At 53.3% G+C, this 22,614-nt stretch overlaps 1 protein-coding gene across 1 annotated transcript in view; it reads right to left on the bottom strand.

The window, feature by feature from the left end:
* Nucleotides 1–2,708: 2,708 nt before the first annotated feature.
* WSCD2 (WSC domain containing 2) overlaps nucleotides 2,709–22,614 on the bottom strand; it is a 40,460-nt gene continuing 20,554 nt past the window's right edge. The window contains exons 4-8 of the mRNA XM_069497388.1: nucleotides 20,141–20,262; nucleotides 17,297–17,471; nucleotides 14,626–14,790; nucleotides 8,901–9,101; nucleotides 2,709–3,061 (exon numbers count right to left, since the gene is read on the bottom strand). Coding sequence (XP_069353489.1) covers nucleotides 2,709–3,061; nucleotides 8,901–9,101; nucleotides 14,626–14,790; nucleotides 17,297–17,471; nucleotides 20,141–20,262 — 1,016 coding nt within the window. The remainder of the gene's footprint in view (nucleotides 3,062–8,900; nucleotides 9,102–14,625; nucleotides 14,791–17,296; nucleotides 17,472–20,140; nucleotides 20,263–22,614) is intronic.

Here is a 22,614-nt window from a genome sequence, read left to right as displayed (position 1 = left end):
TTACTGTTGGGGTCAGAGTGCAGCCTGGGACCCAGATCAGAGCCCAGTCGTCACAGAATAGTTTCTATGCGCCAGCACGAACCCCCAGAGGCCAAAGACCCTGCCCTCAGTGGCACAGGACTCCGTCTTCCTGAGCTCCCCCCACGCTGGGTGGGGAGAAGCCCCTCCCTCTCCTCCCTCTGCCTGTCCCGGCTCCCCATCCCCATGACGGTCTATGTGGCAGAATGTCAACCCTTGTCCCTCCCTCTGGCTGGGAAACAGTCCCCGGGCACCAGCACTCTCCACAGATGCGCGAGGAGAGAGAACACAGGCGGTCTTTGGAGGTTTGGAAACTGCCGTCCCACCCACCAGGGGACAGAGGAGACTTCTCTGTCCTCTTGTACTCTCAGTGGCTTCCTGGCCGCACACACATGTGCACGGATAGCATCACACACGTAGGGTCTCTCTCTCTGTGTCACACACACACACATACACACACAAGTGACACCTCCCATAGGTAACCTCTTCCATACCTGTGCACATACCCAAGCAGGGGCATTTGCACGACCCTCTAGTAATCTCGCCCTACTCACCCCTTCTGCCCACGTGCCCCTCCCTCCCACCGTTGCCAAGGACAAAAAGAATATGCAGAAGACAGACAGGCGGCTTCTCAGGCACGGGTTTCAGACACACTGACCGCTTCTCCCTAGGCATGTGCACAATCGCATACATGGGGACCGACACAGACACGTGATAAATGGGGCAGTCAGTCTCACACCCCAGAGAGGCAAGCGGACACAGGACACTTTTACACACAGGGGACGTAATTCCTCAACAGCAGCTACACCAGAGCGTTAGACACCAAAGCAATTACACGCCAGCCCTCCCCAGACCCCGAGCATTTTGTCTCTCTGTGTCTCTGTCAGTCTCTTCTCTCTCTCTCTCACACACACACACACCAGGAGAACATCCCGTCTGTGAACTTGCCTTACACAACACTCTGCCACGTGTTATAATTATCAACAAAACTCGCATTTAATGATGGTGTTCACCTGAGGAATCTGCAGACAGAAACTCGTGGCCAGAGGCGACCACCAGGAAAGAACCGGCCCAGGTCCTGGACCGAGAGTCCCCGGAGAGAGCCGACCTCCAAGTGGGAGGGGAGGAGGCTGCGCTCTCCGCTGCTTTGCGAAAGACGACTAGAAATTAGCCTGGGGTGGTGGGGGAGGGGATAAACACGGTACAAAATACATTCAGAGCCCCCTGGGTGGGCCCTGGGGTGGCCCCAATCCTGCAGATGGGGGAGTCAGGGGAGGGAACCGCCGGTCCAATCCCTGTGCCCTTCCTTCTGCACGGCCAGGTTCCAAGGGGCGGAATGTATTAGTTATATTCCTCTTAAAAAAATATATCTCTTTACACTCGCCTTTTCCACAGTCTCTGCTACTTGGGATGGGCGTTTACCTGCACCACGGCTTCAGGGGGCCTGCTTAGGGCAGCCGCCCCGGGTGGAACAGCAAAGAGGCTGTGACCTATGGCTTTTGCGTCTACACGATGGGGGAGGGTGCAGGTGTGGCCGGATGGGAAGCCACCAGTATCCGGGGTGGGGGACGAGGTGGGAACCTGTATCAATGCTTTTTAAGATAAATGTTCAATGACTCAGGTCCTCTGAAATCCTTTGGTTTGCTGTCTCGGCCTCCAGAGAGCAGTGTGTGTGTGTAAATGAGGAGTCATCCCATTCACCCCGTCCCTTAAAGGGTCCCCAAGGGAAGCCGGCCCTGCTGGGCTATGTCAAAGGGAGGCTGATGGTCTGGGAAGGTAGCGGAGGTCCACTCTGGGCACGGTTCCACCTGATTTGGAGCACTCCAGCCCTCTCACCTGGACAGCAAGGACACACTGGTAGCGGTCCGTAGGGCAGTGTGAGACCAACGTGTTGGACCCCACAGCGGCAAGTTGTGTTTCTGGGGCTCTCACGCTTACGCGGATTCTGCATGTGACATGTGACCACCCTCATAGGCTAACTGTTGATCTAGGACCCCAAGGCCACCACCTGGACACAGCGTGGGAAGAGGCAACCAGCTTGTTTCTCAGAAGCCCCGTGGGCTGGGGTGGGCTCACCATGCCAGCGACCCCACGTGGTGGTGCCCGTTCACCCACCGGGAGCGCCATGGCCTCCCCATCCTACCCAGAATGTCAGAGACCTGAGGCCACGGATTACCTCCTGGAAATCTTTCTTAAAGTCAGAAGGTGGCCTGGGGTAGGCGTCAGTGCCAGTGTGTCCTGCGTGGAGACGAGAAGGAGCTACAAAAGCTCAGGGCGGAAAGGGCAGGCGTCTGGGGCCACGTCTGGACATCAGCCCCCTGAGCTCTGGCATCAAGGTCCTCAACAACTGCGGGGGGACATCCACCCGTCTCCGTGAGACTCACGAGCCCTCCTTCCCACAAGCGGAACCCAGGGTGGTGGAGACAGAGGTGCGGGGGACAGAAAAGGGTCCATGTGGCTGGAACTGCCCCCGAACCAGTTGCCCTGCGTCTCCAAGGGGGCCGTGCGTAGGGCGGAAGTGCCTGGACAATCTCTTCCCTGGAGCCTCCTTTGTCCTGCAGGAACCCACTGAAGGCAGACGTGGTCCCCAAACCAAAGAGAGGACGGGTCACTGGGGGTCACCAGGGGTCCGGGGTCCCCACGGCCTGCTTGGTCAGGACTCCCAGCCCGCCCTCCCCCGTGCGGGCACATCATCTCGGGTAGTAGTCGTCGGGAACACCCGTGAGGTTCCTCTCTTTGAGGGCCGCGTCCACCATCTTGATGTAGGCAGAGATGGTCTTCTGCATGTCGGCCGTGTAGGGGTCGTACTCGAGCTTCCGGAGCCCCGAGCGCTTGAAGTTGCCGTCCTTCTGGCTCTCCACGCAGAGCAGCCGGTCCTCCCTGACGGCCACGCCCAGCAGGCTGACCATGCGGCCCAGCTGGACGAAGAGGTCCTGCTTCAGGTCCTCGAAGTGCACCACCAGCACCTTCTTGCCGAACCTGAGCCAGTCCAGCGTGTGCGTGGCCCACCACGGGGCGTAGTTCTTCACGAACTCCGGCCACTCTGCAGAGGGAGGAGGGAGGACAGAGTCAGAGGGAGGACGGAGTCAGAGGGAGGATGGGGGACCAGGGGTCACAAAACCTGGGTCAGCTGGTGCCCAGCCGTGGTTGCCGTAATTCACAGCACAACTAATGCAATTAACAATCGAGAATAACAACCCAACTCACGCCTTTTATATCTCTAAACACACCTGATACCTCCCACCTCCGTGCTGCTTCTGCCTGGAATAGTCTTAGCTCTCCATCCTCTTTGGGAATAATTATATTTTTTGTTTGGTGCTTGCTACGTGCCAAGCACAGCCCTATATATAAATATATGTCACTATAGTATAACATATAACATATTAACATATTATTTACAGTAGTCTATACTATGCATAATATAATTATATATTAATAAGCATATTAATATAGCTATTTAAGCCTCACAACAACCATGGGAGGTAGATACCATCATTATCCCCATTTAACAGAAGAGGAAACTGAGGCACAGAGAGGTTAAATAACTTGCTCAAGGTCACAGAGATAATAACTGGCAGAGCCAGGATTTGAACCAGCTTCAGGTCTGGGCTGTTAACTCCCAAGTGATCCTGTGCAGTGGTGGCATCTCCCCGCAGGACAATAACAGGGCCACTGAACAGGGGAAGTAGAAAAAGTATGCAAAGTTTTTAACATGGTGCCTTGAACCCAGTAGGTGCTCAATAAATGCTGGCTACCATTATTGCTGTCATTATGATCTGTTCTCTGATAAGACAGTGTCTTCCCCGACTCCCTAGTCTCAGGCAGGTGCCTCCTCTGGGCTTTGAAGCCCCCTCCCCTCCCCTGGGCCCACGCAGCACTAATGACATTGCCCTGTAACTTGTGTTTCCTGTCTCCCCAACACTCTGTGATCAATCGGAGGGCAGGGCTTAAGTTGGATTATTTATATTATCATCTTTACACATTTCTGCTCTACACGTCTTTCTTTGCTTTGCCTTGAAGTGTCCTGCACTGTTTCCTCTTGCTGTTCCTCTGCCGCCTTTGGATTGTCACCCAAACTGGGAGGGTGTGTTTGGGATCCTCTAACTTGAAAGACAGGTTATGGGGAACACAGGAAATTCCTTGGGGACACCAGGGAGAGAGGCAGCCAGCCCCCTGCCGCTGCGGAAAGTCCCGCAGGAGGAGAACGGGGAGAACGTCAGGGACAGAGAAAAGGAGTCACAGCCTCGCTTCTGAGCCTCGGCTGCAGAACCGCAGGGCAGGTACTTTGAAAGCCCGGACTGAGACCCACTGCCTCTCACAGGGGCAGACACCAGCCGGCGCCCCCCGCGGGGGCGACAGGGGGAGTCTGCAGGTCGGGGAGTCCCCCCAGCTAGGCTGGGGGGTCCAGCTGGATCTCAAAAACTAAATCCTAATCCCTTGCCGGGTGATGAATACCCACTCTCTTAGTTAGTCCCACCGCTACCCTGAAAGGAAGAGGGCGACTGTTCACTCATCACCAGGGAGGAGACTGAGGCCGGGAGAGGCGAAGTCACTTGCACATGGTCACGTAGCCGGGAAGCACCGTCCAGGTCGGGTCTGCGTGAGTCCAGCACCGTCTTTCCCAGGCACCGGCAGCCTCACCCACTCTTCCTCCCACTGCCTTGTGCACAGCAGGGGCTCAATGAATGGCTGTTGAACTAAATTGAAATTCCCAGCCGCCAAACTGCGATGTGATAAAGGGCGCCTCCGCTTTGCAGAACGCATCAGAATCCGTGCGGAGACTCCCGCTCCTCCAGTCCCCCCTAGAACACCACGGCTGCTTGGGAAATATTTATGCCGGTGACAAGGACTCTTTTTTTTTTTTTTAATCCTTGAAATAGATTATTTACAATGTATCTGACTAATTGGGCCCGTACTGTTATAATGGGTTAAGACCAGATGTATCTGAGTGATTAGGAAAAATCTGGCATGTGCATGGTCTCTTCTACTTTTTCAGAATTCCCCCACTCCCGAGCCACCTCACAGCATCCCTGGTGATTCAGGACAGCTGCTACTCTTGTGGGCGGAGCCCAGGTGACGGTGACAGGGCGAGGTCACCCGGCAACACGCACACGTCCAGACTTCGAGGCTCGGCCACTTCTCGCCATCTCAAGGGGCTGCCGAAGGAGGGCCTCGGGGTGGCTCCCAAGGAAAAGGAAGGGTGCTGGGGTCCCTCAGGTAACTCCGGGTGCCCTAGCCTTGGATGCAGGGGCAATGGAGATGACACCGTGTCCCTGTTGACTGCAAACCTCTGCGGGACACCAGAGCTCCTCTGTCTGAGGAGCAGGCGGGGAAGGCATGTTGCCTGAGCACCTACTGGGTGTCGGGGCTACGCTGGGCACTTTGCAAGGAGCCTGGAGAGAAGGACTTGCTAGCCCCATTTTAGACACAGGACAAAGGAGGCTCAGAGACATGAAGCAACTTGCCCGAGGCCACACAGTGGGCATCCGACGTGGAACTCGAACCTGCAATTATCCCGGGCTGACCCTGGCTCTCGACACCCCAGCCAACCCGTCAAGGGCACCCAATGTGATCAGCTCCAGACCTCTTTTGCTCCTGGTCCTGGGAAGCCTGACCCTTAGTCTACCTGCTGCTCACTGTACCTTCAGGCTGTCGTCTGAGATGCAGGGTCTGTTCATAGATGACTGCCGGGGTTCTAAACCCTGCTCCTCTTACATGAGCTGTGTGACCTTGGAGCCTCAGTTTACCTATTTGCAAAATGGCGGTCCTGATAGGACCTCCTGCCTCCTCCAGCTGCTGTGCAGTTTGAGTGGACTAAGATTTGTGGAGATCCTGGTACGGTGCCTGGGGCACAGGAGGTGCTCGATAAAGGCTGGTTACTGTCATTATTCGTGGTGCTGTTGGTGGCCGTCCCCAACCCCCATCCCGTCTCCTGAGACTCCCCACGTGTCCCATCATTTTGGTCTGGGCTTCGCTCTAACAGCACAATAGATGTCCAAGCTGTTTCGGCAGCAAATGTTTGCCCACCTCACCCCCTCCTATGGCAAAGCTTCCTCACTTGAAACTCCTAAATTACTTCATTGAAAAGAAGAAGAATAAAAATGAAGAACCAAAGCCCTCGATTAGCTCAGGATTCCCAGTAATTGATCGCTGCCTGCACCTCGGGCAGTAAAGCCGGGGAGCATCAGTAACAAGTGCTGGTTCTGCCGGAACTGTCGCACAGGTGTGGCTGGCGGGGCGCAGGCTGGCCAGCCTCCGCTCCATCTTCCTGTTGACGGGAGGAACTGGGGCCTGATTAATAGCTTAACTGTCCTTAATTCCCCACGGAATCATTAAACACAGTATCTGTTTCATTAAACAGATCCAGGACAATTCACCTTGTGTAATCATATCACATAAAATTTGGCTCTGGATTCACTCCAGGGAGATTGTAAAATTAACATTATGGAACCCAAAGGGGGGTATTGCAGAAGCCTCCATGGAGCTATAATTGGGAAGGGAACGAGGGGACGGTGGGGTGGACATGCTCCATAGCCGGGTGACCCCTGCTCTCACGGGGTGACCCTCATATTCTGTTGCCAAGGGCATCCAAAAGCAGCAATTCCCAACTTTAAAGTGCACACAAAGCCCCCTGGGAGAGTCTTGTTAAAATCCACATTCGGATCCAGTAAGCCTTGGGTGGGGGCCTGAGATGTGCTTGTCTAAAAATCCCCCAGGTGACGTCGGTGCCACTGATCCACAGGCCACACTCTGAGTGGCCAGGGCGTAAAGCAGTGGAGCTTAAACTGGGTTGCACACCAGAGTCTCCAGCAAGGCTTGTTCAAACGCAGGCTGCCGGGGCCCCACGCCCACAGTCTCTGATCCGGTAGGTCTGGGGTGGGGCCTGAGAGTTTGCATTTCTAAGATCCCGTGTGATGCGGATGCTGCTGTTTCAGAGACCCCAGAGCAAGGGTCTCAGAATCAAGCGCCCACAGGGGCCAGAGGGCGAATGCAAATGAGAGAAATGGGCTGATGGAGACCTGGGGGTTCCGTTCCTTGGGGAGCCCTTAAGACCTGAGTCAGGCCTTGAAGGGGGTACTTGGAGGAGACCCCTTCTCCTATCCCGGATAAATATGGGACCCCAGGCCCCCAATATGAGCTGCGTTGCTCCCCCAAACTCGCTGCAGCCCCTTGGTTCAGTCTGTCCTGATTCCCCCCTTAGCGCTGGTTTCAAGCTCCCAGCTGTCTCGGATAAGGAAAAAGACGAGAGGAGGCTCCTGGGAATTAGGGGGACGTCTGAACCTGAGACAGGGGCTGTCTGGGAGAGGACCTCTGCATGTACCAGAGGGTCAGCGACATCTCAGGGCAAGAGTAGAACCTGGTGGCTCATGCCCGGGTTTGAATTCCAGCTCAGTCCCTGCCTGGGGCCTTAGCCAAGGGACTTGCCCCTCCACTGGAATGGTTTTCTCGCTGTACAACAGAGCGCCACTGAATTCCTGCAGCCTTTCTTACGCCTCCAGTTATTTCAGGGTCTAAGTGAGATAACAAATGCCAAGTGCCCACAAGAGCTTCCCGTGTAAGTCCCTGCTCTGTTCACTCGGGGCACAGGGCGCCTGGGAGGCAGAAGAACTAGGTCCCAGGCCTAGACCCACCGTGGGGGTCTCTGCTTTTTTGTGGGCCTCAGTTTCCCCGTGATAAACAGAGAATCAGTGGTTCTCAGCCCTGCTTGCACGCCAGAAGCGGCTGTGGAGCTTTAAAAAGTACTGATGTCCAGGTGCCACCCTGGGAGTGGTGCAGGGTGCAGTCCGGGCACTGGGGGTTCCCACAGTCCTCCAGGGGCTCCAGTGCACAGCCAGGGCAGAGGCTCGCCGGGTCGGGTCATCTCCCAGGTCCTCGCCAGCCTTGACAAGCAGAGTCCGTGCTTCTGGGACTAGCTACGGCCAGTTATTGTGGGGGTCTAAGAAGTTAACTCTTTCCAAAACACTTCTTGGAGGTGACTCTCATGGTGGTGATGAGATCCTTGTGTAAGTGACGTGGGATTTTGAGCCTCAGAGGGGTTAAAGATATTCAAGATGGCAGAAATTGGGTCTGACTTCAATGCTCTGGCCCCTAAACCTGTGTTGAAAGGTTCATCCACACAGACCTCTGTCACATGGTAAGTTCCAGAGCTGAATCTCAAACCCATGTCATCTTAATAAGTTCAGTGGTTGGGGGATCAATACTGCCACTCCCACCTGAGTGACATGGGGCAAGTCACTTAACTTCTCTGAGCCTCCTGAGCCAGAGTTGGTGAGCCAATGAAAGGACCCCACCTGGGAATCCTCAACATCCTTCTCGTGGAGACTGACCCGTTCCTCTCTCTGGCAGATATTTTCACTTTGGGTGGCTTCCTTCTTTACTCTCACTTTGTATAGTTTCTTTCCTCACTTTGTATAGTTTCTTTCTTTTCTGTAATAAACCATTTGTGTGGGATTGCTTTGCATTTGTGATCATTCCCCATGGGTCCCAGTACTCACTCTTGACCCTGGGAATCGAGGACCAGGGAATGTTGAGATAGACCCAACAACTACTTCGTAAATTCCCATAATTTTGTTATCCCCATTTTATAGATGGGACAATCTAAGTTCAGAGAGGTTAAGGAGCTTTCCCAGGAAGTAGTGGAGCTGGGACTTGAACCCAGGGAGTAGTGTTCCTTAACCGATGTCTTTTACCACTGTGCTACGTAACAGAGCACAGAGGGGAAGGCTTGTGGGAAACATACCTCCTCTATCGTAGGCAGGAAATGGAGCCCGACAGGCACCCCCTCCAGGATGCCCTCTGGGATTCTCATGGGAGACGTCGCCCCCTGCAGGTCACCCCGCCCAAACAGCTCTGCCCTGACCCACCCCCTGCCCAAGCTGTACCTTTGCCCTTCCAGTGGGCGTGAGCTGCAAAGCCGATGTGGCCGCCATACTTGCGGTTGAACTCCGCCATGAGGGCCTTGTAGGGGTTGCGGATGAGCAGGATGGCGGCATCAAAGGCCTCGATCTCCTTCTGGCCACTTTCGTGCGTCTTGATGCAGATGGTGCGCCTGCTGCTCCAGTGGTCCCGCTCGCCTTTGAACCCTTCCCGCAGCGGGAGGTTGGGAACACGACAGACAGGTGAGCTGGGGAAGCCGGGGGCCCACTCCACACCACCCCGTGCTGGGCCACCTCGGGAACACTCATTTGTTCCCTTAGTCACTCACACATTACTGAGCACCTACTATGTGCAGGGCACTGTGCTAGGAGGTGCAGATTAAAACGCTTTGCAAAAGCGTTTGCAAAAAACATTCATGGGCCTTACTGTTTTTGAGAGTCAGATTACTCAAACAATGACACAAATAAATGTAAAATCACCACCATGGTCAGTGCTACAAAGGAGGAGGATTGATGCTCAGGTGCTACGAGAGGAGCCTAATGGGGACGTGTGGGGGGTGACTCCTCGTTGGGTGGGGTCAGTATCCCCACCCCACTGGCGTCCGGCATGGCCATAGGCCTTGCTTTGGCCCATGGAATGAGGGCAGAAGTAGGTCTCCATGGATACATCACGTTTCTGCTCGCTCTCCTGTTCTCTGCCACCTCCATGAAAAAGGGTGTGCCCTGGGGGTGCGGGTGAAGGATGGCATTGGTCCCAGATGGTGAGAGACACACAGAAGTCAGGGCTCTGGCCGCTGTCAGATCACAGAGCTCGAGGCTGCACTCAGGGCTGCCAGGTCTCTGAGATGGGGACAGTGGGGAGATGAAACTCAGGCAAAGAGAAAGGGGGAAGGAGCAGGACAGAAGTGGGGACTGACCCAAAGCAAGGGGGAAGGCGGGGTCGGGGGAGAGACAGACACAAATGAAATGAGACAGAGAAGGGGAGACACAAAGGCAGAGGGAAGCAGAAAAGCAGAGACACGTACAGGACGGAGGTAGACGCAGAGAGAGGAAGGATGATCAAAAAAGAGACTATTTTTATGGCTTCCTGTGCCCATGTGTGCCCACCAATTAGTTCTAAAGGGCCAGCCGGGGGATGGACACAGACACAGAGGAAGCCACGCTCTGCAGACGGCAGACCACACTGGGTAAGGGCAAGAGAGAGCAGACTCAAGTGGGACGGACCCTCGGGTTCTGGGAGGGGAGGGTCCCTCCGTTCCCTCCTTTATTCCCTCACTCGTTCACTCCCTCTGTCTCCAGCACCGCGGAGCAGCCCCTTTGCTGAGTGCAGGAAGACAGGGTTGCAGAAAGCGCAGAGGAAGGACAGGAAATGTCACGCGGGTGGGCGTGAGACTTAGCAGGGCCCTGGGAGACCACCCGCCAGACACCTGCTTCTTACGGGAGAGGAAATCGGGCTCTCAGGGGCAGGGGACCGTGCCCCGAGCCACCCCGCAAGTTAGCAGCAGGAGTAAGGATGCGCTAAAGGATGCAATCGGCTCAGCACAGAGGGCCACCCCTCCAGACCCACCCACCAAGGCCCCCAGAAACACAAGAGTCGCCAATGACCTCCTACATGTCCCACCCCACTGTCCCTTTCTCCCCACCACTGTCACTCACCCAGATGACCCTGCAGCCTCCTAAATACCCTCAGTCCAAAGCTGTGGCCTGGAGGGGCGGGGAGTAATTCAAACGTGCAAGTCTGAGCACACCCTGTCTCTGCCTACCACCCTCAATAATCCACCCCAGCCCCATTCCCCGCCCCCAGGATAATGTCCCCAGCTCTCAGAAGGGCATTCCCAGTGCTCTGCCGCCTCCAGTCCTGGCTGCTTCTCCTGACTCTCCCCCCAGCCTCCACCGCTTCCCCCATCCCTACCCAACCCTACAACCTAACTGTTGTATCTACCCAGCACGCTGCGCGGCACTCCCGTTCTCTCTCTCCTTTGGAGTGAGCCTGACCCATCTTCTGCACACGCCTCCCAAGACTGAGTTAGAAAAACTACAAAGCCACCTGTCACAGCGCTGGGCCCACCGTAGATATTCACTAAGTGCCCAGGAGGATTAGTCTGCTTAACAGTGACATGAATATATTCCTCGTAGAAAGGGCTACGAGGGAGGAATGCCGGGGTGCGAGGAGGATGAAAGGGGACACCTGAGTCTGCCAGGGACACTGCAGAGGGGGGTTTATCTGCAGCTCCAGGAGCCGGCGCCCAGGCCTATGGGCAAGGTATAAGGGTGGGGCCGGGGGGACCGATGTCCCAGGGACTGCACATGCAGATTTCTAGTGTGTTCTTAAACTCCAAAGAGCTCATTATACCTGGAGACTAATGTCTCAAAGGGGCGGCAGAGTCCGGGCCGGGGCGGGGGGGGGGGGCGGGGGGAGCAACTAGGGCAGAGAAGTTCCCCTCCCCCACAAGGGTAGGAGCTTTCACTACGTTTAGCATCTTTCGGCTACAAAGGTGACGTGGGGAGGGGCTTGGGGGCTAGCCAGATTGACTCAGGCTATTGGGGAGCCGTGGGCGGGGGTCTTCTCTTTGCCCGCACTCCCCCGCCAGCCCCCAGCTCCCGGGGAGAGCTCATTGTTAACTGCAAGGGCTCGGGCTGCGGGGAGTATTTTTAAGCTCCTAATGAAAAGGCAGCTATACTCAAAGCCTCGGCTGCCTGTAACCAGCCCTCAAACCCCTGCCTTTCTCAGTGGGAATTAAGGAAACATCTAGTAACTACACACAGCTTGAGGCAGGAGAATTGCCACGGAGGGTTTCTATTTTCCTTCTTCCTTTTTTTTTTTTTTTTTCTTTAAATCAAGTTAAAATTTTAGTCGACACCTCACTCCATCAATGATCAATTAATATTCCCAAACAATTGAGTAGAAACAGCACAGGGCGAAGACAAATTTTGGGGATGTTATGGGTCTCGAGGTAAAAATACTGGGTTCTTAGTCTAGGGCAGGGGGAGGGGGCGTGGGTGGTCCCAGCTCTGGCTTTGCATGAGATTCCCCTGGGAGCTTTTAAAGAAACCGAGGCCAGCCCACTCCTGAGATGCTGAAGTTAATGGTCTGAGGTTCTTTAAAAGCTCCCTGGGTGGTTCTAATGTATAGTCAGAGAGCAGCCCTCTTGGCCTTGGACTAAGTGTAGCTTACTGTCCTGGTTACATGTCATTTAAAAAATGACATATTTTACGCCACAGCTTCACACATATTATCGCATAAACATTATCTTATTCTAATTTTGGAAAATCTCTAAGTTCAGTACCAACATCCCCATATGACAGATGAAAAAATTAAAGCTCAGAGAGGTGAAGACTCTTGCCCAAGTTGCCACAGCTGGTAAGGATCAAAGTGAACTTTCACACTGAAAGTTCAACTCCTGACTCCACCTTAAGATTCAATTTTCATTTCCCTGAAGTTGGGAGGTTGTGTTGGATCAGAGATGGCAAATACTTGGCTTATTGACCACTGCTCCCCATTCTTCATTTCCATAGGCATCACTACTAGATTAAGGTCTGGTTCTGAGAGAGAACAGTAGGGTCTCAGAATCCTTCTTAACACATTGTCCTAAAGCAGGGGTTTGTTGGAATTGACACATGAGATGAAACCACTTTGGATCCTGAGGGATCCTTCTACGTGACGTTCTGGGATTGCCTGAGTAGGGTTGTTGCCACATCCAGGAGGGCTGGAATGTGGGAGAAGCCAGGGGATGCTTTCTGGGCAGGCATCCCCCAGCCAGTGCTCCAGGACAAGCCAGAGAGATTCTGGAATGTGCCTGGGCTCCTTCCAGCAACTCCCATAAAGGCAGCACAGCAGAGGGGTTAAGATCTTAGGTACTGTGGACAGCTAGGCCTGGGTTCAAATCCTGATATAAGTATGCAAAACCCTTGGCATGGAGCCTCATACATAATAGGTGCTTAACAAATAATTGCTCAAACCCAAACAAAAAATTAATAAATATATAAAAAACTGGGATTCAAAGGCAGATCCCCTGCCCCGCCCCTCCAACCTTTGACCTGTCCCTCTTCACTCTTCCTGCCTTTTCTTCCTCGGTCTCTGCTTCCTTCCCACTTGTCACCCTGAGAAAGATGTAGTCCCTTGGCTCTCCCTGATCTAGGGGTCAGGGGTAGCTGTCTGTCAACCAAACTAGCACCCAGACCCTAGTACTCATAGCCTACTTTTATTGAACACATACTATGTTCTGAGCATTACAAGTATCAACTTATTAACCTTTACAACCTCATGAACTCTATAGTGTTATCTCTAATTTGGGCATGATGACACAGGATCAGAGAGGTACAGTAATTTGCCCAAGGTCACACAGCCAGGAAGTGGTCATCAGGCCTTTTGCAGACCCAAAGACCATGGCCAAGGGCTGTTCCACTCGTAGATATGAACCCCTCATAGGCAGAGTCCCAGCTTCCCTGACGTCTCCCATTGTGCCTAGGAGAGGGCATCATGCCCAGAGAGCATTTCACCCATGATTTCTAGTTTCATTCAGGATTTTCCAGTAAAAAGAAAACCCAGGGGTTTCTTGCCTGTGTGACAGAGTAATAGGAAGTGGGCTTTGAAGCTGGGGAAGACTGGGATGCAATCCCCAATCAGCCTACTGGGGAAAAAACACAAACAAAAAACTGTGTGACTTTAGCTAAGTTATTTCTCCTCTCCAAGCCTCAGTTTTCATGTCTGGGAAATGGTATCATTATCCTAACTGCCAGGGTTCCTGTGCAGGATTAAATAAGAATGCAGTGCCTGGTACAGCTCTTGGCACCTAGTAGGCGGTCAAGAGAACATCTATGGCCATGTGAACCTATGTGAGGTGCCTGGCACACAGTTGGTGCTTCATAAATGCATATTGGGAAACCAAACTTAGGAAGTGCATCCTGACATTGTCACGCTCAGTAAATACCTGCGAATGGAGTGAAAATAGAGAACCCTGCATAACAGATATTGATGACTTAAGTACGGATAAGGACCTGGTGAATAGTAGATACTCAATAAATGTCCCCAAAGTGACATAGTTATTGTACCTTTTATGGACAGCAAAGAGGTGCTGGTCAGTAAGTACCTGTGGTGAGGTAGCCAGCACACAGCAGGGGCTTAAGGAATGTTGTGGTGACGTAAATGGAGGAAAAGAACCAGGCACACGACAGGTGCTTGATAAATGTCAGTTAGTGAATTGGAGCAGGCGAGGTTCTCAGGACGTGATACTCAAGACATGTTTGTGGGGCCGGGCGCAGTGGCTCATGCCTGTAATCCCAGCAGTTTGGGATTCTGAGGCCAGAGGATTGTTTGAGGCCAGGAGTTCGAGACCAGCCCGGGCAACATAGCAAGACCCCTGTCTCTACAAAATATAAAAAAAATAGCCAGGTATGGTGGCACATGCTTATAGTCCCAGCTACTCAGGAGGCTGGGGCAGGAGGATCCCTTGAGCCCAGGAGTTTGAGGTTGCAGGGAGCTACGATGATGCCACTGCACTCTAGTCCGGGCAACAGAGTGAGACTCTGCCTCAAAAACAGAAAAAAAGAACTGTGGCGTGTAAAGAATGGAAGGGCACCAAACACACAGTAGGTTTCAATAAGTGTGCCCGGGTGAACTGAGTGGCACACAGTAGGTGCTCAGGAAAGGTATTCCCACACCCTCCCATTGGGGACCTTCCGAGGCCAGGAAGCCTCCTGTGCCACCCTCCTTCCGCCCCCGTCTCCTCACCCTTGTTGTAGAGGGAGCCGTCGAAGTAGTAGCTGCCCGTGTAGAAGCCGGTGGCCAGCTCGATGAGGTGACGAGCCCACGTGTTGCCGGCCCCCGGGAAGCTGGCCAGAGCAATGAGCTGACTGGACTTGGCCGGCAGGAACTTCCGGTCCATGCAGCGGTTGTCTGAAAAGGACAGGGCACGGACAGGGGTCAGTGGCAGAGCAGATGGAGTCTGTTCAGAGTGGACCGAGGTATGAGTCTCACCCCTGCCACTTCTCAGCCATGTGACTCAGCACACATGATGGAAGCTTCCGTGGGCCTCAGTTTCCCCATCTGTAACATGGAGGAGGTGGCTTCTCTAAAGGTTCAATGAGATCATGTATGGGAAGGGGTAGGCACAGTGCTCAGCACACAGTAGGGATTCAAGAGAAGTTAGATAGGAGGATAAATCTCTCCAGCCTCAGTTTCTCCCCAGTAGAGCAAGTCTTTCCCAGTCACCCCGACCCTCGCCTCCAGATTAAAACCCTCAGTGGTGTCCACCTACATGGGGTCCAGTGCGAGGTTCTTAGCTTGGCCTCCGAGCCCTCAGGGCTGGCCCTTTGCACACGCCCAGGCTCATTTTGTCCCACCTGCCAGCCGCCAGCCACCTGGGCTCTCTTCACTCCCTGCGCTCTGCTCCTTCCTGACTTAGTACCTGCGTGCGGTTCCCGCGCCACTGTCCCCTACCTGCCTTTGCTCCTTAGTCTTCGGCTCTGCGCTGAATGCATCCGTCCTCCCCCTTCCCTCCCTGGGCTATCATTTGTGTACCGCTATGTCCATCTTCTCCATAGCCCTTGTCACAATTCTAATTCCAATAATCATTTGTTGCAATTAGTTGTTTATTCAAAACCCTGCCCATACTGCACTTTGCTGATTTCCCAGCACTTTCCGTAACATCTGGCATACAGCAGGTACCTAATAAATACTTCTTGGATAGATGGATGGATGGATGGATGGGTAGATGGGTGGAGGGGTGGATGACAATAATCGTGAGTTTGCAGGGCTCTTGTAAGGATTGCATGAAATGATGCACGTGCTATGTGAATACTCTAAAGTGCTCCAAGGGGGTAGATGCATTTTTCTCTGGCCTTCAGTTTTCTCATCTATAAAATGGATTGGTGGGGATGGCGAGTACCATCGCGATATTCGGGCTTCTCCGGCTTTTCAGAGAGCTCAGGATGCCAGTGCTGTCAGAGTTCATGGAGAATGCACTCCCAGCACCTCCCGCTTGCGAGCCCTACAGGAGCTAAGGAAGCACAGGGGTTTCTTTCGGTCCCCCCAGCAGAGAGGGAAAGCCCAGCGTAGGGGACTCTGGAAGAAAAAGGAAGAGGGGAGAATCCCAGATCCAGGCCCGGAGGCCCCGGGTCTCATTCCTGGCTTCTTCCCTCTGGGCAGGTGACCTCCATCCTAGTCACCATCATAGGGAAGGTGGGCAAACCTCCCTCCCCTCCCCTGGCTCCTCGGCCCTCACCTCCTTCCCTCCCACTTCCGGGGAAGCCCACCCATCCCCTGCGTCTGGGTGCACTTTCCTCCCTCCTCCCCAAGCTCCTTGTCCCACGCGTCCCTTTTATCTTCCCTCTCTCAGCTGGCTTAGTCACATTCACGTTCAAACAGCCCCAGCATTTGGAAAGACCCCCCTCCAGCCACCCCGATCTCTCTTTCCGCTCGTGACAGCCTCGCGTCCGGCAGAGCTGCCCACACCCCTCAGTCCGTGGCCTCTGGCCTCCACGCTGCGCCTGGGATCAGGTCTCGCTGAGGTCCCCAGTGACCGTCCCCTGCCGAATCCAGCACACAAGCCCCCTCCCGCGACCACGCAGCAGCAGATCACTCCACCCTCCTTATGCGGAATTCCCTCCCGAGATCTCACCGAAGTCTTTCCTGTTCTGCCTGAGCTGCCACTTACTGTGCCCTTACTGTGAGCCCGAGTGGGGTCTCACCGCAGCCCTCTGAAGGAGTAGGCTGAGGTGCAGTAAGAAGGATGGAGGGAGGGCGAGATGGAGCATGCGTGACAAAGTGAATATAGCAAAAAGCCGACAAATGTCAAACCCGTGGAATGAGTACATGGGTGTTCACTGCGTGATTCTTTTGACTTTTGTGGACGGCTGGCGTTTTTTTTTTTTTTTTTTTTTTAATAAGAAAATGTTGGGTTGGCAGGGTGAGAGGACCCGGCTCCTTCATTCCCCTCGAAAACAGAATTCTCCATTCAAATACTTCCTGGGATGCCAAGACCAACCCCAAGATAAAGGCTGTTGTTTTTAGCACTAAAAAGAAAGTTTATTTGGTCCTTAAGCCCCGTAAGTCAAAGCAGATGCGGGAGGCAGTATTACATGCAGCTCTGGAGTCGGACAGACCTGCATTTCCCCATCCTGGATTGTCATGGCTACTTGTGTGACGCTGAATAAGGCTCTTTGCCTCTCTGAGCCTCAGTTTCCCCACTTATAAATCAGGGCTAATAAACCTTACAGGATTAAATAGGATGATGAGTGAGAATTATTCACAATGTGTGTTGAGAAGCTGCGGTTAAGAGTGGCGCCTTGGGACCCAGATTGCCTAGGTGTGAAGATAGGGTCGTTGGGACCAGCCCCATGGGGCGCTGGGAGGGGGCTATCGGGGGAGCACCTGGGCCCGCTGGCGGGGGGGCCTGGCTTACCTTGCACCTGTGTCTGGTACACGATGAAGTAACTAGGAGTCCCGCAGCTCTCAAACTCCTCCGCGCTGCACTTCTGGGCACAGAGCTGTTCGTCCTCTCTGTCGTGGAGGGGGAATCGGGTGGTGGGGAACCCACAGTGGCAGGCGGTGCCCGCGAGAGCCGCCAGCGGGTACTCCTGGGGAAGGAGTGGGAGAGGAAGAGGAAGAGAGCTGCTAAACCCCTGGGGACAGCCCTAAATTCCGAACATGGAGCAGGATTGCACTCAACCTTCCCATTTCCCATCATTCTCTCTCGACCTGCGGGTCCCCAGACTTCATCAGCGAGTCCCCCTTTCATGATTTTGCCCCATCTGTGCACCTCCAGCACTATTACTTATTTGTTTCCTTTACATCAACTCACGTTTTGAAACTTAAATCTCGAAGGAAACTTTATATGGCTACCACAAGCGGTGCTTGTGAACAAGTAGCACTTCCATACCTTCCCATAAACACAAATATATCAACAAAGTCATTGAATTCTGTCTAGGCAAGACGCTGAGCCTGTGGTTGGCTCCATTTTTCCTGCAAAAGAGAGAGCAGCCGAGGGCAGAGAGGTGCTAGAGACGCTCTGGCACTGAGATGATGCTTTCTCCTGGAGGACTTGACAAAGAAAGCCCTTTCTCCCTGTCACGCAATGTACTCGCAGGAAATGGCCCCTTGGTCCGACGGTGACACGGAGCCCACACCTTGGGAAAAGCTGTCTGAATCTGTGCTTTTAAACCAAAGAGGACACTGCCGTCTGCGTGTAGCCAGTCATTGTTGGGACAGCCGCTCACTCCTGAATGCTTCACGTGTTCTACCAAACGGCTAAGTGGGACCAGGACCGGCGTGAGATTCAGAGGGCAAGCGACTGTCCTTTGACCCATCTGCTTCTAAACCAGAATCACAGCCCCTAGTTTGCCCTCATCGCTGGTCCTTGGATCTGGGAACTAAACCAAGGTCACACCCATGTGGCTGGATCCAGCACGCTCTGTCAGGGCGGGTTTGGTTTCTTCCTAACAGATTTTAAATATGACACAAGCTTCGGTGCCTGCTGGAGGGCAGAGAGAGGTGCTGACATGCTGGCGGGTCGGCTTCTTGGGCCGTCACTGGTGAAGTTTTCTAACTAGTGACACATATTGGAATCTCGTCTGACACCCTAAATCTCAGACCCTCCCCCACTTGGGACACGCAGGTCTGTATTCCTCCCTGTTTAATATCCTGGGTCTCTCCTCTGTCCCTGAAGGAGATCAGAGCGAACAGGAAGAGGGAGGTTTACAGAGGGGTCTTCCTGTCCAGCCACAGACATCTCACTGCTCTCCAGTCCTGCGTACAGTCTGACTGCTACACCGGCTCGCCCTGCGACTGCACTGTCATACACACATTTATCTCCTTAGTGCTGGGGACGGAAACCACGAGATGTGGTCTCTGTCCTCAAGGATGTGGGCATTTGCCGGGGGCTTGCCTTGCGGCTCCTCCTGGGTGCTCAGACCTCACCCCAACTCCTGGATGCTCTGAGTCAGCCTGCTTGGCGGTTTCTCTCCCTGGGCTGCTAATCCACGAAGCAGCCCGCAGGGAGACCGGAAGACTGCGGCACCGTAGCGGCTGCTGCTTGCTGAGGCGTCCTCCACGCAGCCCGCTGCACCCCGGGCCACACTGTTCACTTCCCACCACTAGCCCAGGAGTTGGACATTTTCCTCCTCGTTTTCATAGATGAGAAAATCAAGACTCAGACAGGTGAAGTCACTTGCCCACAAGCGGGTGACAGAGCTGAATTTGACACTGGGGACTGACTCCAAATCCAAGCTCTTAGCTTCTAAGCTACCCTGGAGACCCCACAGAGAGGCTTCCAAGAGCCATTCGAGAGGGGCTAGGCTACCTCAAATCACCAAGCAGTGCCTGTGGGCTTACTGGGCTCCTGAGAGGCATCCTGGGAGGTCAGGGTCAGGGGTGAAGTTCATGAGATTAAAAGAGGCTTGGCCATCATTTGGTCCAGCTCTCTCCTCTGGGCAGGAATCCCCCATCCGCATGGTATCCCTGCCAGGTGGGCATTCCTCACTCCCCAAGAGGTCCTTGGAGGAACCTCCAGATTCCCTGGAGGTGGGGGGCAGGGGGTCCTGACACACAGTAGGTTCTTATTCAATATTTGCAGAGTGAATGAAATGCCCAACCATCTTTTTGTGGTGGAGGCGGGATGGTTCCCCTCTGGACACTCAAGCAGTGAGCTCCTTTTGAGGGAAGGCTGAAGCTCCTTGGACACTGTCGAGTAGCCAGTTCCGTGCCCAGTTCTGTGCTGGGTACGGGGAGAGCGTGCACAAAATGCACGAGGCACAGCCCCTGCCCTTGAGAGTTTACAGTCTGGCTAGGAAGGAAGGATAAACAGGCAGCCCTCTAGGATCCTGGGCTGAGAAAAAGATCCACAGATCACCCAATGTGACTGTCATCCAATGCCCAAAGTTCTGGACGCCGCCTCTGCCTGGTCTCTGCTTGCACACCTCCAGCGATGGGGAACTCACTCTGTCCCACGGTGGGATTGTTCTTACCTTCACCTGGAAATCCCCTCATGCTTCTAGGCCCAGTTCAAATGTCACCCTACTCCTGTGCATTCCTCACTATTAGAACACACTTCCCCAGAGGGACAGAAATCTACCCCATTCGCTCCAACCCCTTGGAAACACATGAAACAGTCACTTCTGTCCCCGCATCACGATGACAGTGACCTCAACCATCCCGACGGGGCCGTTGCCTCTCCAGCCCAGCATCCCGTTCCCTCAGCTGTTGGGCGCTGCCCTGCCCCGGAGCTCTGTGAGCCCGACCTTGCGCTCACCTTCTCTGTGCAGAGGTCCACGCACTTGTCCACGGACATGTTCAGCATGGCGGCCGACACGGGCAAGGCCAGAGAGAGGTTGTCAGGCCGGCGGAAGCAGCCTCGAAACACCGCGCTTCCATCTGAAGAGTCAGAGGGAAAGGGAGGGGTGAGACCCAGAAGGAGGCAGATCCAGCCGGGAGAACCACCTTCTGGAAGGGGCTGCTGTGAGTTGAAGCCCAGAGAAGGCGAGAATCTCACTCAAGCCCACACAGGGAGCCAAAGCAGAAAGAGCTGCCTCATTGTTGGTTTTCGAACAGGTCTGTTCATAGCCAATAAGGTCAATAAATCAACGAATGTTCTCCTTGACCCTGGCATCTGTGTCAACAGCACAGGTCACCTGGGCCATGCTAGTCCCTTTTCTCTGTCAGCCATCCTATTTGTCGCTTCCTCATTCTCAGGGGTGGCAACACCCCACCTAGGGAAATGGCGTATCCCATGGAGGGTTCTCGTGATCTCATCGGGAGAGGGACAAGCGTTTGAAGATCAAGGGAAGCACATGGTCTAGGGGTGTCACCTGTCCTTCCTCACCAGTACCAGGGTACCTCTCTCCCCACCACAACCCTGGGCTTTTGGGGGAAAGGCCTGGGCTTCAGGAGTCTCTGTGTCCCCACGACTGAGCACCTACAGGCTGGCCAGGGCCTCATATATCAGGGGGCTCCAGCTACGAAAACTTAACCCAGAAATATTGCAACTGCACAACAGAAAATTCGGTGGCCATTACTAAATCCAAGAGAAGTCATCCCTTAAGAAAATATTCAGAGATACTGTCTTAAGCCAGGTGCACTGGAAGAGGCTGGGACAAGTGTTTTATCGAAGACACGCGCTCAGATGGGGCAGACAGAGGAGCAGAACAAGACAGAAGGAGGAGAGAGGGGAGGATGTGGCCTCAGCTGGGTCCCGGCTTCAGCCTCCTCCCACAGGGGGCTCTGGAGGGAAAACTGCACTGGGGACTTGGTCCCACCTTAAGGAAAGAAGACCTTGGCCTTGTGTCTCCCCGCTTCCAATGTCAGCCAGTTCCTGGCTGTGGGCTGTCCCCTAGGGTGGGGCGTCACTTCCTGGGAGAGGCTGCTTGTTCCTGTTGGACCAACGGCTATTTTTCAGAGAAAGGGGCAGATGTGAGCCATTGCCACCAACGGTCACCACAGCCAAGGGGACCCGGGGTAGGCACCCACAGCATCTGCTGCAGATGTGCACAAAGACTTTATCAACAAGGATGTCCTCTGCAACATTATTAAAACTAACACGTAAAGGATGAGAAACAACCTAGGTGTCCAACAATGAGGTTTTGGGCAGTTGAGGTACAGAATGAAAACACAGGGGAATTTTATGTCCCCACGGAAAGTAATGGTGTTAAAGGTTATTGTAACCAGATGAAGATGTGTTCAAAATACAACGTTAAATAAAAATCGAGAATATAAAACCCCATATATTACAAAATATCAATTAAAAAAGTATTTAACAGCATAAATCTCTAGAGAGACATACACTAACACGTTAATAACCATGATGTCTCTGGATAGCAGGTGTGATGGATAAGTTTTACGTTTTACGCCATGGGATCATGGCGCCCAGTTGTTTGGTCAAACATTAGTCTAAATGCTGCTATGAAGCTATTTTATATGTGCGATGAATATCTACAGTTATTAATAGTTGACTTTAAGTAAAGGAAATTAAGCTTGATGATGTGGGTGAGCCTCGTCTAACCAGTTGAAGGCCGGAGAAGCAAAAGAGGAGGCTTCCTGGAGAAGAAGGAATTCTGTCTCAAGACCGCGGCCTAAGTCCTGCCCGGGTTTCCAGCCTGCCGCCTGCCCTGCGGATTTTGAACTTGCCAGACCCCACGGTCATGTGAGCCGATTCCTTAAACTAAATCTCTTCACGTATCTACCCACCTATGCTATGGGTTCTCTTTCCCTAGAGAACTCTGTGCCAGTAGGATCACAGGCAGTTTTTATTTCTATCTTTTTGTAAAACTCTTTTTAACTTTTCCTACCATGCATATGTATTTTTTATGTAATAAAGACAAATAAAAAATACAAAGTGGCCCCTGTTAAATTTCTTGAAAGGCTCATGATGCATATTTACGTTCCGTTATTTCTCAAATTTTGAGTTGTATATACTTCCCAGAAGCACAGCCATCATACAACACAAAGGTCACCGTTAACACGACATGGCTGAACCCATGGGTGGCATTTCTAGAGTTCTTACTCTGTATCATCCACGCTGCTGAGTACTTTAGAGACAACAAGCTCATGTCCCCTTCTCGAAAATCTTGCAAGGTTCACAGTAAACTCTCATTTTACAGAAGAGAGAAACAGGGCTTGGGGAAGGGAGGTCACATGACAAAACCACTGTTAACACAAATTTACAGAGGCTCGTCTCAGAAACAAACTGTCAGCCCTTGGAAAAAGCAAAGCAAGTTACAAAAGCCATAT

Source organism: Eulemur rufifrons, chromosome 21, assembly GCF_041146395.1.
Source record: "Eulemur rufifrons isolate Redbay chromosome 21, OSU_ERuf_1, whole genome shotgun sequence".
Taxonomy (NCBI): Eukaryota; Metazoa; Chordata; class Mammalia; order Primates; family Lemuridae; genus Eulemur; species Eulemur rufifrons.
Note: the sequence above shows the minus strand (reverse complement) of the source record. Positions and strands in the feature narration are given on the sequence as shown.